At 36.3% G+C, this 13,598-nt stretch overlaps 1 protein-coding gene across 8 annotated transcripts in view; it reads right to left on the reverse strand.

The window, feature by feature from the left end:
* WDPCP (WD repeat containing planar cell polarity effector) overlaps positions 1-13,598 on the reverse strand; it is a 466,454-nt gene that overhangs the window by 278,446 nt on the left and 174,410 nt on the right. For 7 of the 8 annotated variants that reach the window (XM_045788084.2, XM_045788088.2, XM_045788083.2 and 4 more), the window contains exons 7-9: positions 9,056-9,170; positions 6,228-6,361; positions 2,485-2,676 (exon numbers count right to left, since the gene is read on the reverse strand). In XM_045788084.2, the coding sequence (XP_045644040.1) occupies positions 2,485-2,676; positions 6,228-6,361; positions 9,056-9,170 (441 nt within the window). The remainder of the gene's footprint in view (positions 1-2,484; positions 2,677-6,227; positions 6,362-9,055; positions 9,171-13,598) is intronic. The other variant, XM_087863434.1, reaches the window with a different exon arrangement.

Below are 13,598 nucleotides of genomic sequence, written 5' to 3' on the forward strand. Positions count from 1 at the left end.
TAAACCACTTGGCTAGATGATAGGTTCACATAAGGAAATAACACTGGAAAGATAGGTCAGGGCCAGTCAGGGTGGGCTTTCAGTGCTGAGGCTGTTTAGTTTCATATGTACTAAAGGCATTTGAGCAAACAATGGCTAAATCAGATCTGTGGCTTCAGAATCCAGATGAGCACTTTTTAGAGCTGTCAGGGACCTGGAATTGACCTATCTGGTTGAAATCCATCATTTTAAAAATACAAAACTAAAGTCAGAGAGGACAGGTGATCTACCAAAGGGCAAAGAACACAAAATTAGCTAAGAGCAGGCAGAAGCTTAGAGGGAGTAAACTTGACTGAGGTTACACAGTTAGTATGTATACGGTTCAACCAACAGGTAAACTAGGTTTGTCCAACTCCAAAGCCCATTGTGTAGACGACACCAGGAGATAAGGTATGTAGACCCCATGTATACCCTTTAGAACACTGCTAATTTCATGTAATACACTCATTTCAAATACAGGTAATTTATGTAAAGTATAACTAAATTATTTTTACTTTTATTATAAGGCAGAACATTTAACAGAATTCTAATTAGCTTTATTACAATCATTTTGATGAAGTCTTTTACTCAATTAGCTTCTGAACCCAAGATCAATAAAGCAGTGGGCATGAAAAGCAAGTGAATAGGAACAAAGCACTTGCTTAGCCTCACAAATCCACACCTAAAGCATTACGAGCGGTTTTAGTCACTGCAACAAAATTTGAAAAGTTCCAGAAAAAGGTTAATTAATTAATTAAAAATGACTCTGCAGTCTTAAAAGACAGCCTGAAAGTTTATAACACCAAAAGAGGCAGATGGAGATAGAAAAAACTTGGGGCGCCTGGCTGGCTCAGTCGTTAAGCGCCTGCCTTTGGCTCAGGGCGTGATCCCAGGGTCCTGGGATTGAGCCCCGCATTGGGCTCCCTGCTCAGCGGGAAGCCCGCTTCTTCCTCTCCCACTCCCCCTGCTTGTGTTCCCTCTCTCGCTGGCTGTCTCTCTCTCTGTCAAATAAATAAATAAAATCTTTAAAAAAAGAAAAAAGAAAAAACTTGGACTTATTCATTATATCTCAGAATTAAAGCCTAACAGACAATAGATTAAGAGAAAATATAGAAACATACTACAGTCTTCCTTGCCTAACAATGGAGTCAAGTCCCAGTAAACCCATCATAAGTTAAAATATACTAACTTGAAAATGCATTTAATATACCTAACCTACCGGACGTCACAGCTTAGCCTAGCCTACCTTAAACATGCTCAGAAACTTAAATTAGTCTATACAATTGGGCAAAATCATCTAACACAAAGCCTATTTTATAATAAAGTGTTGACTATCTCATGTAATTTATTGAATACTGTACTGAAAGCAAAAAACAGATTGGTGTGTAAGGGTAACAGTTGTTTATCTTCATGATTGCATGGCTGACTGGAAGCTGTGGCTGACTGCCACTGCCCAGCATCATGGGAGAGTATCCTATCACATATCACTAGGCTGGGAAAAGAACAAAATTCAAAATTCAAAGTATGGCTTCTCCTGAACATGTATTGCCTTCACACCATGGCAAAGTTGAAAATACTAAGTCAAACCATCTATATGTTGGGACTGTCTATATTTTACTCAGGCAAAAACTTAAAAAAGTAATAGGAAGGGGTGCTTTTGTTTTAAATTATAAAAAAGAAAAGCAGAATTCCACAAAGTACTGGTACAAGCTGGAATTACCCACAGGTTCACAATAATGAATGATGATGGAACCACTGTCGGGAATAGACAAGATGAAATACTTGCCCCTCCCCCTCCCCCAGATTAACCCTTTTTGGTGCTCCTGTCCAAGGCAGGATACTAGATTGAGAAGGCCACTGCTCTACAGCCCTCCTTATAAATTCTTGCCTCAGCGATGGTTTGGTACCACAGAGTCTTCCACAAAATAAGCATTTGTCTAATGTTTGCTGATTCGATGACTGAAGTATAAAGAAGGTGACAGATAACATAGCTTTAGCAGACATGAAATTATGGGCAAACAGTAATGACAGTACTAAAAATGATGATACCAAGAATCACAACAGTGATCCATGTTTGAGAGTTTACTATATGTAGGTAGTGCTCTAAATGCATGTATTAACTTATTTATCTCCATTAACTCTATTTTTCAAATTAGGAAGCCACGGTGCGCAGAGGTTAATAACTTGCTCAAGGACAGAGAGCTAGGTAGTGGCAGAGCTAGGATTTGAACCCAGAAGCCTGTGTTCTTAATCACCGTGCAATTCAGGCCAGCCCTGGAATTGTCTGTTTACCCTATAGATATGAGACTTCTGAGAATCTCACTTTATATGTAATTTCCTCCTTTGAGGATTTAGGAAAATAAATTATAGGTTTAAAAAGTATTCATCTTTATTTCAGAATAGAAAAACTAAGAATCCTATTTTATTTGCTCTTCAACAAAATGTGTATATTTGCTTTAAATTTACCTCCAGTCTTCCTTGAGCATGACCTAGGAGCAGCAGATTGGCTCTATCCTTCTCAGAAGAAATGGGGGCCCAAGGCCAAGCATCATCACTGACCAGTGGCCACCAGCAAGCAACTCTATCCTGAACACTATTGATAGCTAGACGACGCTCTGTGGTCTTGTTTCCTGGGCCAGGTATCTCGTAATAGGAAATCTAATGATTAAGGAAAAAAAGCATACAAGAATCATTTTTTAAATGCAAAATCCTCACCGTATTACAAAAATTAAAGCATCTGTAAATGTAGATAAATGCAAGTAAATATGCATGTTAAACATGTGCTTAAGGAGGTGTCAGAATTTACCAAATTCTTTTGACACATATATAAAAAAGACATATGTTCAAAATTCTCCCCATTTTTAGCAGAGGAAAGGAAAAGGAGAAATGTGAGTTAGGGAGGAATTGGCTGTAGCAATCCCAATCAATACCAAAATGTACAGTCATGGCTGCTTGACAGCATCGACCTACACATAGGATTTAAGACCAGCTATATTAAAAGACAAGTTCAGTACTGCTGACCAAGAGTATCTGACTACTGTTTAAGACGTAACACGTTAACAATGACTGACAACAATAAAAGGAAAAACAACTCGAGGAAAATATCACTTTAAAGAATACATGAGACATATATTCTGCATAAAGGGATAAGCCACAGCATCATGCATAAAAGTTTATGCCGCTTCTGAGAATTATGCTTCTCTTTCTTAGGAGGATTTGTAGAATTTATTATTCAAACTATGTTATTTTGGAACATGGTTATTTGAAAACATAAGCACAGCACCATCTGGGTGACACATGCCAAGGAAATATAGATTGCACCGTATTTCTGCTTAAGGAATTAATGGAAGGTTGATAGCTTGGAAGAAAAAAAAAACTATCTTGCCATTGCTGGTCAGCAATAATCGAACCACTTTCTGGGGATTAAGCGCATGGCTAAGCCTACTGGACCAGACACTAGCAAAGGGCAGGGGGTCTTCTTATCAGAGAAATGCTTCTGGAGCCAGTCTCACTACATGACAGATTGCTTTCATATTCCTGTCTGCAAGGCAACAAAGGATGGCAGTAATGCGATAATGCCAGAGTGCAATGGGTGTTAAGAACCCGTTGCATTTATGTATTGTATTTAGTAAATAATCAGGCTCATCCAAATTGTGATCTCACCACTCAACCAAGGCCATTAAAATCAAGGTTAATGCTTTAATAATCCTCTGCTATTTTTTTTTAATATGGTCAAAAGAAACCCTTTTCTATTTGCATGGCCATAATATTATTGACCTCTTCATCCTCCGAATGCACATCAAAAGGAACTGAAATCAAAGTAATTACCAGTGTTGTTCTCTTATGGTAAACATTTAACTCCTTGCACTGTCCCTTTCCTGTTAAATAAATTGAATTGGATTTTTAAAATGTAGACTGGAAAATTTGTTAAAGGTCAACAGTTTCAGGATATTTACCCTGCAATTTTCTTTGCCAAAATTATTTTAATCTGAGAGAATTAAATTATGGTACGGCTGTAAGGAAAAGCAGAATTATAAATACTCTACACTATTTCTTTGTTTTAAAATCCAAAATGGGCAACGATAGACAACACAGATGTACTTTAGGCTTTGAAGTGCAAATTCTTATATTTATGCTCTCAGTATCATTATTTTAACTACTTATCTTCTTGAGATAAATACCATAATGGAATTGCTAAGTCCTTACAAATAAACATACAGTATTTTGATGTCCTATTGCCATGTAAACATGTTACTTACGAATTTCTAGATGAGAAAATAGAGTTAAGAGACTGACACTTTCAGTCCTCATATAGTGCAAATCATGTCTGTTATCTGAAATTTCCTGTTTCCTATAAGTTTTAACAGCATCAGTATTCTATCATGACGGTCAACAGGGCAAGTAAAGTGAACAAGTTTCTTAAATTATCCTTTCAGTAGACAAATGGCAATTTTTACTAAGTATTAAATATCTATATTTTAAATACTGAACCAGAAAATGAAATCCATGGCTTTTCCAAAGGGAAGCAGGTTACTTCTCCAATGTATAGAAATGATGTGGAGCGCCCATAATATCCTCAAATCCAAAGGCAGAAAAAATAAACAAATAAGCAATTCCCTTACTTAAAGTGTAAGAGTCCATATAGTAAGTCTATTTTCCACATCTTTTCATAAGAAAAGATGACATCGTGACAGTTTCTCTCTGATCTCATTAATAGGTAGCTACTATCTTTCAGCTGAGAAGACTACTAAACTATCCATCACACCTAAGAAGGAGAAACTCATCATACAAAATTTTAAATAGTAGCACTGAAAACATTCTAAATAGTTTGAGTTAATGCATATTGGTGCATTTCATTAATTTATTTACTTTTTCCATATTGGTGTATTTTAAAGACCAGTATTTATAAATAAGCAACATTTCAAATAAATATACAGTTAAGTTAGCCAATCTGAAAATAACATCCCATTAAGGGTGCTAATACCAGTTTTTTTACTAACCAAAATACAATACATGAATACCACTGACTCCAATGAAAGAAAATCAGTATTATACCAAATGTTACAGAAGCTCCCCAAGGTTGGCAAATAAAACCAAATTACAGTTTATTACCACAATGAAAAGCTCATTTAATATATTTTATCCCATGTCAAAAATATTTTTTTAATAAGAACAGATGTTTCTACCAAATAAAATTAAATCCTCCCCATATCACTACCACCTCAATCACAATAAGAAATAACCCCACGGGGCAAAAGGTTAGCTTAAATACTACTTTTTCAAAAACACACACAAAGTTTCAAGCCACAAAGCTGACTTCTAAAAATCTTTGCCCGTATTATAGATAGATACTCTGGGTATGGCATAAGTGTGCATCTTTTTTAAGGAAGCTGTATATCAGCTCTGTTCCCAGTGAACAGTGAACTGTCTCAAATCCACGTCACAGAGGCTGGATCAATCTTGCAAACACAAGTCATTGCTGAAAAGAGGCCTTGAACTGAAACAGCCTGGAAAATGTATTAGATACTCATCCTAGCAGAGAGTATGCCTTCCAAGCAGTTAAAATGTAATGTGGCAAAACTTATATTAAACACATCATTTAAAATAAAAATCCTGCCTTAACAGATGTAAAATCCCTGATACAAGGAAACAAATTACCTGGAGTTAGTGAAGGGAGAGATACTAACATATGAAGGAGATTTCGTTTTGCATTTTTCTCCAGTTATAGTTGGGTGTACATGTGTGTATGTGGGGGGCGAGGGGTCTTCCCACCCCTTGTTTATTACACTTTTCTATTAACCTTTGAAAGTGCCTTCTTTCTTCTTTCTTTTCTTGTGAAATAGAAGCCAGAGCAGCTATCCTTGCCTAGAAAGATGATATGGGGTTTTAAGGAAAAATCAGAATGGTGTATATACTGCCCTTAGCAAGAAAACCATTTTCAAATGTGCAACCTGTCTCTACTGTCTATCTTTGATTTCTATAAGTACTAAATAAATTGCTCCAAACATGCCATTATTAGACTCCCATAATGAGAGTAAAAAAGAAAAGGTATGATAGCCACTATTTTCAATCAACCTTAATCATATAATTAACTCTGGTTTGTCTGAAATCTAGAAATGTTCAAGAATAATGAGTATAATATCAATGCATGTGATACTCTAGCATACCTTAATAATTAATAATACAACTCTATAAATTGAAATTTCTACCTTATAATCCAAGGCTGAGAGTTTTTCTAGTCTTTTGTTTGTATCAGGAGAACCCATCTTCTTGGTAAACTGAATAAAACATAGCTTGTTTTGTGCCAAAAATGATAAGATGATAAAGTTGTCTGTGAGAAGAGCTAAAAAACAAAACAAAAAAAGATATGTCATTTTATAAGATACTAAGTTAGAATAAAATGATAATGAATTGAAAAATTTTTTCGCTCAAATATTACAAAAAGCTATTCTCAGAAGATAAATACCAATACCTAGTCTCTTTAATATCATTATTTTACAAGGATATTAAAGAAATTACAAATAAACAATAATCATCAATTTAGTCATGCATGGATTTGATACTTTCCTTTTTTTCCTAATACCATTTTATGATACACTGATGTTTGGGGACAACCACCAAATGAACCAAGGCTAGAAAAGCATAAAATAAAGACTATCTCATACCTGAATGTAAAGATGAAAAACAATTTACTTTTATTTGTACTTAGCCTTTAGTCCTGTGTTTACAGGATACAAACCATCTGAGAATAAATTGTTTTTTTAGGGGCTACAGATCAGTGTTCTCCATGTTTTCCACATACATACATACATACATACATTTACGTATTTATTTGAGAGAGCAGATGTGCGCATGCACACACGCACAAGCAGGGGGAGGGGCAGAAGGGAGAAGCCGACTTCCCATGAGCAGGGAGCCCAACATCGGGCTTGATCCCAAGACCCTGAGATCATGACCTGAGCAGAAGTCAGATGCTTAACTGACAAGCCACCCAGGTGTCCCTGTATTTTTTTTTATTTTTACATTTCTCATCAATGAACCTTCTTTCTGAGGGTATACAAGCTGAATGAAATAAAGCATACTATACTCAATATGCACACTACATTAACTAATATCTAATAATGAAGATTAGCAAAAATATTTCTACAGCTTTATTTCTAATGAACACAAGTAGGCAGACAATTAATATTCATGAGTTACGTAAAGGGCTATTAATGTTATAAAAATTATTGATAAAAACTTAGTATAACAGGAATTTGAAAAATGTTTTGTATTTTTCCTTTCATAAAGAAATTATTGAATGTTTCATATATTTTCCTTTACTTCCACACCCTGGCTGTGCAACCAGCAACCAACAGAAAATCTACACAATTACAGGAGAATCTGGAGAACTGCCAAGAAATCACATTGTTATCATGGTCTCATGAGAGTGTATTATTTGGGGTATAAATAAAAGAAACAAGCAAAAAGAGATATCTCAGAGACACGAATAGTGTTGGGAGTCTCCTTTTAATTCTTATAGAGGAGTATCAACAGGACAAAATCATCACAGCCACTATTTTATTTGCGGTGTCAACAAAGGGGTCAATCATTACACATATGAAAATGGAACTTCTTCCATAGGAAGCTTCCTTGACACCATGTCCCTGTAAGGAAAAGGAAATGGCACACTTACAATCCTATCCCCAGCCTATTATTATCAAGAATGTTGCTAATTAAAGCCATCCTGCAAAGTGTTTTTCTCTAAGATGATGAAATTGTGTCTAAGTTATTCAGAGGTAGCTAGTGATAGCACACAGCAGAAGGAAGGTTTCTGTATTCTCACCTCTGTCCTTTCCACTAGACCACACTGTTTTGATTATTCAGTTAAGATACTGACAATTTTCAATCACTAATGCAACTTGTTTCTTAAACCTTTTTACCTTCAATAAAAGAACACAACCTTAAAACCTCAGGAGTCAGCACAGTATAGTAGAGAGAAAATGGGCTCCACAGCTAGAACCTGGGTTCCAATTTCACTTTGGTTATTTTCAAGTCGTTCCTTAGTATCTCATTCGTGGGCATGTTCCCTAGTGTCTTAGCTTCAATTTCCTTAACTATAAAATGGAAATAACTATACCACATGAAGTAGTTTTTTTTTTAATTAAATGAAATAAGTAGGTTGACACAGCATCTTAGAGCCTTTTAAGACTCAATGTCAGTATCCTACCTTTTCAATAATTGGCTTAAAATCTTTTTTATGTGCTTTTTAAAAAGATTTATTTGAGCGAGAAAGAGAGGGAGTGTGTGCACACCTGCGAGTGTGTGGGAGGGTGAGTGTGGGGGAGGGGCAAAGGGAGAGGAAGAGAGAAACCCAAGCCAACTCTAACGCCACAATGAGTGCAGAGCCCAACTTGAGGCTCAATACCAGGCTCAATCTCCAACCCTGACATCACAATCCAAGCTGAAACCGAGTTGGACACCCCATCTACTGTGCCACCCACAAAGGCGCCCCTTTGTTATGTGCTTTTTACCAATTATATACTGATTGTTGTATATTTAAAAGGATCCAGCTTTATCTAGTATATTTGGCATTGGTTTTTGATATTTAGAAATACTGCCCAAATTTTCTCAAAAGTTAGTATTCATAGATTTTGGTAACAAAGAATCTTCCTATTAGCCAAAACACAGATTTTTTTTTTTAATTGGTGGCTGTGTTGACACATTTGGGTTATTTACTCAAAATTCATTTGAAAATGAAAAATATTTGAAATGTCAACAATAATTTTGAAAGAACACATAAAAAAAAAACACCCTGTTTTGAAAATACGTTCATTTTTAAAGGAAAAAGTGAAAAATACTCAGAATGTGAGCCTAACGCTTGACAAAATTTTTATATTAAATATTGGTCAAAACTTGTATTGGTCCCAGGGGTTGTAACTATGCTATTATAAGTGATTAGTTGTGTTTGCAAGTCCCCAGTGGTAATAATTAGTGTACCTGTTGACACACTATTCCTCCTGCCCCACTGTTAATGTAGGCACATGGGGGTAATTACCATCACTGATGGAGTCTGAGATGAGCTTCCCCACCAGGCTTCTGTCAATCACCACTTTTTCCAGCTGTGGCCCAGAGAGGCTTAGGGACACCAGCACACCTGAACCAAAGAGGAGCTAAAACCGGGTAAAGGGGGCAGGGGGAGAGAGATACTGAGAATTAGAGTCTTTCAAAAATCTCTCTTTAAATGTATAAATTATAAAGATATTTACATGGGCATCTACACCATGGAATTACAAAGAGTTTTTCTTCATTGAAAACAATCACCGCCATTCTGAGTAAACAGATACAGGTGGCTAAATGATGCAACACAGCAAATGGACTGATTAAAGCTATGTCAGAAACTGAATTTAGACCACGTTTATTAGAAGCCTAACCATTGAAACACTTAGAAAACACCAATGCAGAAATAACTGCTTTGTACTGTATTAAAAAATGTACCGTGTTCTATTAAACTATTTTGAAAGATTACTATATATATATGAAATTAAAAGAAGATTTCTGAAGGTTTCAATAGTCATTGCTATACATTAAATATAGAAAAGATGCAACCATTACAATATAAACGGTGAATGTTACAATTTATTCGGAATTTAAACCCCACTTCTACAAATAAAGATCTTGTCAGTTTAAAATATTAAAATACATGTAAATCAAGGGAATTGAAGTAAAATGTTGAACTTTAATATTCATAAATAAGTAATACATGTCACAAACAATTTCTCAAAAAGAGATAAACACAGTAAAGTACCCAGGCTTTATCAATATCAGTGTTCACCCAACAAAAGATGACTGGATATCACCATTATGATTTTATACTGCTCCTTTCCATTTGTGACAGCATAATTCATTCATCTCCAAATGTTTAAAACTTCTGAAAGGACTATGCATATGCGTATGCTTGTTATCTATGAGATTATGAAATATCAACATTGGAAGAAATTGTTTCACCTTCAAGGCAACAGACTCAAAGCAGATGAATCATGGAATAGCATATGGTATAAGAAGAAAAAAACCAATTGTCAGTAAACTAATCATGAACATGCTAGCCAAACTCAAAGACAACTATGATTTTAAACAAAACAGGGGAATTCCCCACCTACCTAGGAATCGTGTCCCAGCTAGAAAGGATGATTCTGTGTCAAGACATATTTAGACATGTGTGAAGGATGAGCAGCATGAGGGACCAGGTTAATATAAAGAAAGACTACGACTTCCCTACCACCTAACAGATTCCACGCACATGAATAGGAAAAGAAACTGAAAGGTCCCACATGACTGAACAGACTGTCCATTTAACGTCAATGCCCCTAAAAGGGGCAGAGGGCAGGGAAGATGTAATCATCTTTATTCATTTGGGAGACTAATAAGACACGAACATTTGTTCCAAGAATTTCAAAATATTCAAAAATTAATCTCTACTGAATTACATCCAGCCTTGCAATACACCTTGATGGCAAACGCTGATATTTCCCTTTGGGGAATTCCCCCATAACAACACAGCCCATGATCTTTACTTCTAAATTCTTCCTTCTCAGGGAGACAATGTTAGGCCCTCTTTCATGCCTAGTTCTCCCCTATGTCACAGCTTTTTTCTCCCTTCCCCATTTATTCAAAACATCTCTAAAATCTGTCCTTTTCTATTTATTTTTATCTACTAAAACTTTACACCTATATTCTTGAGCATGTCTTTTCTTAGTTATTCACTGATTACTGGCTCTTTATGGATACTGGCTAGGCCACTTTTATCTTTGTATCTTCAATACCTAAAACAATGCCAGGCACACAGTAGGTGCTAAATAAATGTTTGAAGAAAAAAATCATAACTAACTCATTATAGGATCAGATTATTCATAGTTAGAAAGAAACTTAGTCTAATCTTCCACGATGACATGAAAGTTCCTTCTGCAGCATCCCTTCAAGCATCCTTCAAGCATTCAGCCCACGGCCTGAATACCTCCAGTGATCAGGAGCTCATTAACTTACAACTGGACAGTTCTAACTGATTTAGAGATCATTCATTCATGTTTTTCATTCAACAAAAGCTGAATGTTGATTATATGCCAAGCACTAAGCAAAATTTAGTGGCTCAAAAGAGAATAAAATATAATCCTCAAAATAGGTGAAAGCTTAACAGAGAGATGTAGAGATACAAGCAAATAAGTGTAATAAAGTGCTATTACTGGTCCTATGATAGGAGTACATACTGGGGAGATTAGGGAGACTGAGTAGGATGTGGTGACACTTGAGCTTGAGGTAAAGGCTAATGTTGTCTTCTAAGAACTTCTATAATAACCTAAATTTTTCTTCAATAGCGCACTTAAAAATTTAAAAAGATAGCAACATAGTGTTAAGCATGGACTCTGAATCAGAATGAAATTAGCATTGGCTCTACCTCTTACTAGCTGTGTGACCTTGTGGGAGTTACTTAACCTCTTTGTAACTTCATTTCCTCATCCAAAAAGATAGGGTAACATCTACCTTATAGGATGAGCATTAAATAGCTTTTGCAAACAGTATTTAGAATAATGCCTGGCACATAGTAAATGTTTGCAATTACTTTATTATTATTCAACCTTTACTCTTATGATGTATGTGCACTATACTATTTGCCATCTCTGAACATATTTTTTTGTCTTTCTAAAAATCTTGTGCCCAGATTGGACTCAATACTAGACAGAGTGCACTAGACTCCAGGTGAGTTATTACCAGTACAATCTTTTGTCACCTTTCCCATTTGCAATGATTTCATAAGGATATTGTCTCCAAGATATTTGCAAGTTCCTCCAGAACTTTGGCATTTAATTTGTCCAAGTCTCGAATTTCTTTTCCTTTCTGCTCTCAGCACCATTATTATGAACTAGCCCTAATGCCATAAGAGTAATTGCTATTTCTATGTATGAGCATTTGCTAACTTAGAAAATGAATTCTAAAAGACCACCTTTGTGGGACTGAGTTGTAAAGTGCAACCTGTGATTAGGCAAAAGAGGGACTTAAGCTGGAAAGGATTTGAAGGCGAAGTGTTAAGGTACAGTAAGAAAGCATGCATGTTGCAGTAGATAACACATAGAGATTGGAGCAGTGATTTGGGAACTGTGAATCCCGCCCAGTGAGTTTCAGCATTCCTTCAGAATATTTCTTCGAAGGATACATACAGCCACTTATTCATATATTCATTCATTCACTCATTCCACAAATCTATATTTAGTATTTTGTATGAGTCAGGCCCTGTTCTAGTACAGCAGTAAACATAACAGACAAAGCTCTTACCCTCCCTCACCTCAGGGAGCTTGCATTCTAGTGTGGACACAGGCAACAGGCAGATAGTTTTGATATAATGTCAGACAGCAATAAGAACTACAGATAAAAATAAAGCGCAGTAGGATAGGGATTTTAGGAGAATGCTATTTTAAGGAGAATGACAAAGAAATAAAAAGACCTCTCTAAGGAGATGACATTTGAGTCATTTGACCCGAATGAAGTTATTGAACAAGCCATAAGATTATCTGGAGAAAGGGAACTTGAGGCGGAGAAAAGCAAATGCAAAACTCTAAGGTCAGAATGTGCCTGGGATGACTGAAGAAAGCTAAGACAGAGTAGCTGAGTGACAGGGAAATGAGTGACAGGGATACTCCTAGAGGATGAAATCAGAGAAGTAGCTGGGCCACATTGGGTTGATGAGCAATCACTGGGTTTCAAGCAGCAGAGAATTACAATCTAATTTCTGTTTTAGAGAGGGGTCTGGGCAGGAGTAGAAGCAAGGAGACCATTAGGAGGCTACTGCAGTGGTCCAGGTGAGAGAAGATGATGGCTTGGAAAGAACCGCAATGCTAGGAGAAATGATATGGGATAGATTTGAGATATATTTTAAAGGGAATCAACCAGGACCTGCTGAAGGATTGGATGTGGCATACAAGAGAAAAACTCAAAATTTTGGGGCTGAGCAAGTGGATTTAATGAGAGGGAACATTCAAGGAGACACATATTTAGGGAGAATCAAAAGTTTGGTTTTGGACTTTTTAGTTTATGGGGTCTATGGACATACAAGTACAGATACTGTAGACAATTAGACATGAGTCTGAAGTTCAGGGTGAAGTAAGGGCTAGAGATATCTATTTGGGAGTCAACAAGAATATAAAGGATGTATTTAAAGTCATAGAACTGGATAAGCTGTCCTTAAAAAATGAGTAGAGAGGTCACATGGTGGGGCCCTAATCCACCCTGACTGGTATCCACATAAGAAGAGGAAGAGACAACAGAGAGCTCTCTCTCTCTCCATGTGCATGCACAGAGGAAAGGCCATATGACTTTTAAGAAGTCATAGTAAGAAGACTGTTGTCAATAAGCCAGGAAGAGAGGCCTTACCAGAAAGCAACCGTGACAGCACATTGGTCTTGGAATTCTAGTCTCTAAGAACTGTGAGGAAAACAACAACAACAACAACAACAACAACAACAAAAACATTTCACTCAATCAATCAATAAAGTTGAAAGAGAAAGAGGATCGTGGTCTGAGGTTTGGAACGTTCTAATCTTTACAGGTAT

Source organism: Ursus americanus, chromosome 7 (genome assembly GCF_024610735.1).
Source record: "Ursus americanus isolate L20-20 chromosome 7, mUrsAme1.1.p, whole genome shotgun sequence".
Lineage (NCBI taxonomy): Eukaryota > Metazoa > Chordata > Mammalia > Carnivora > Ursidae > Ursus > Ursus americanus.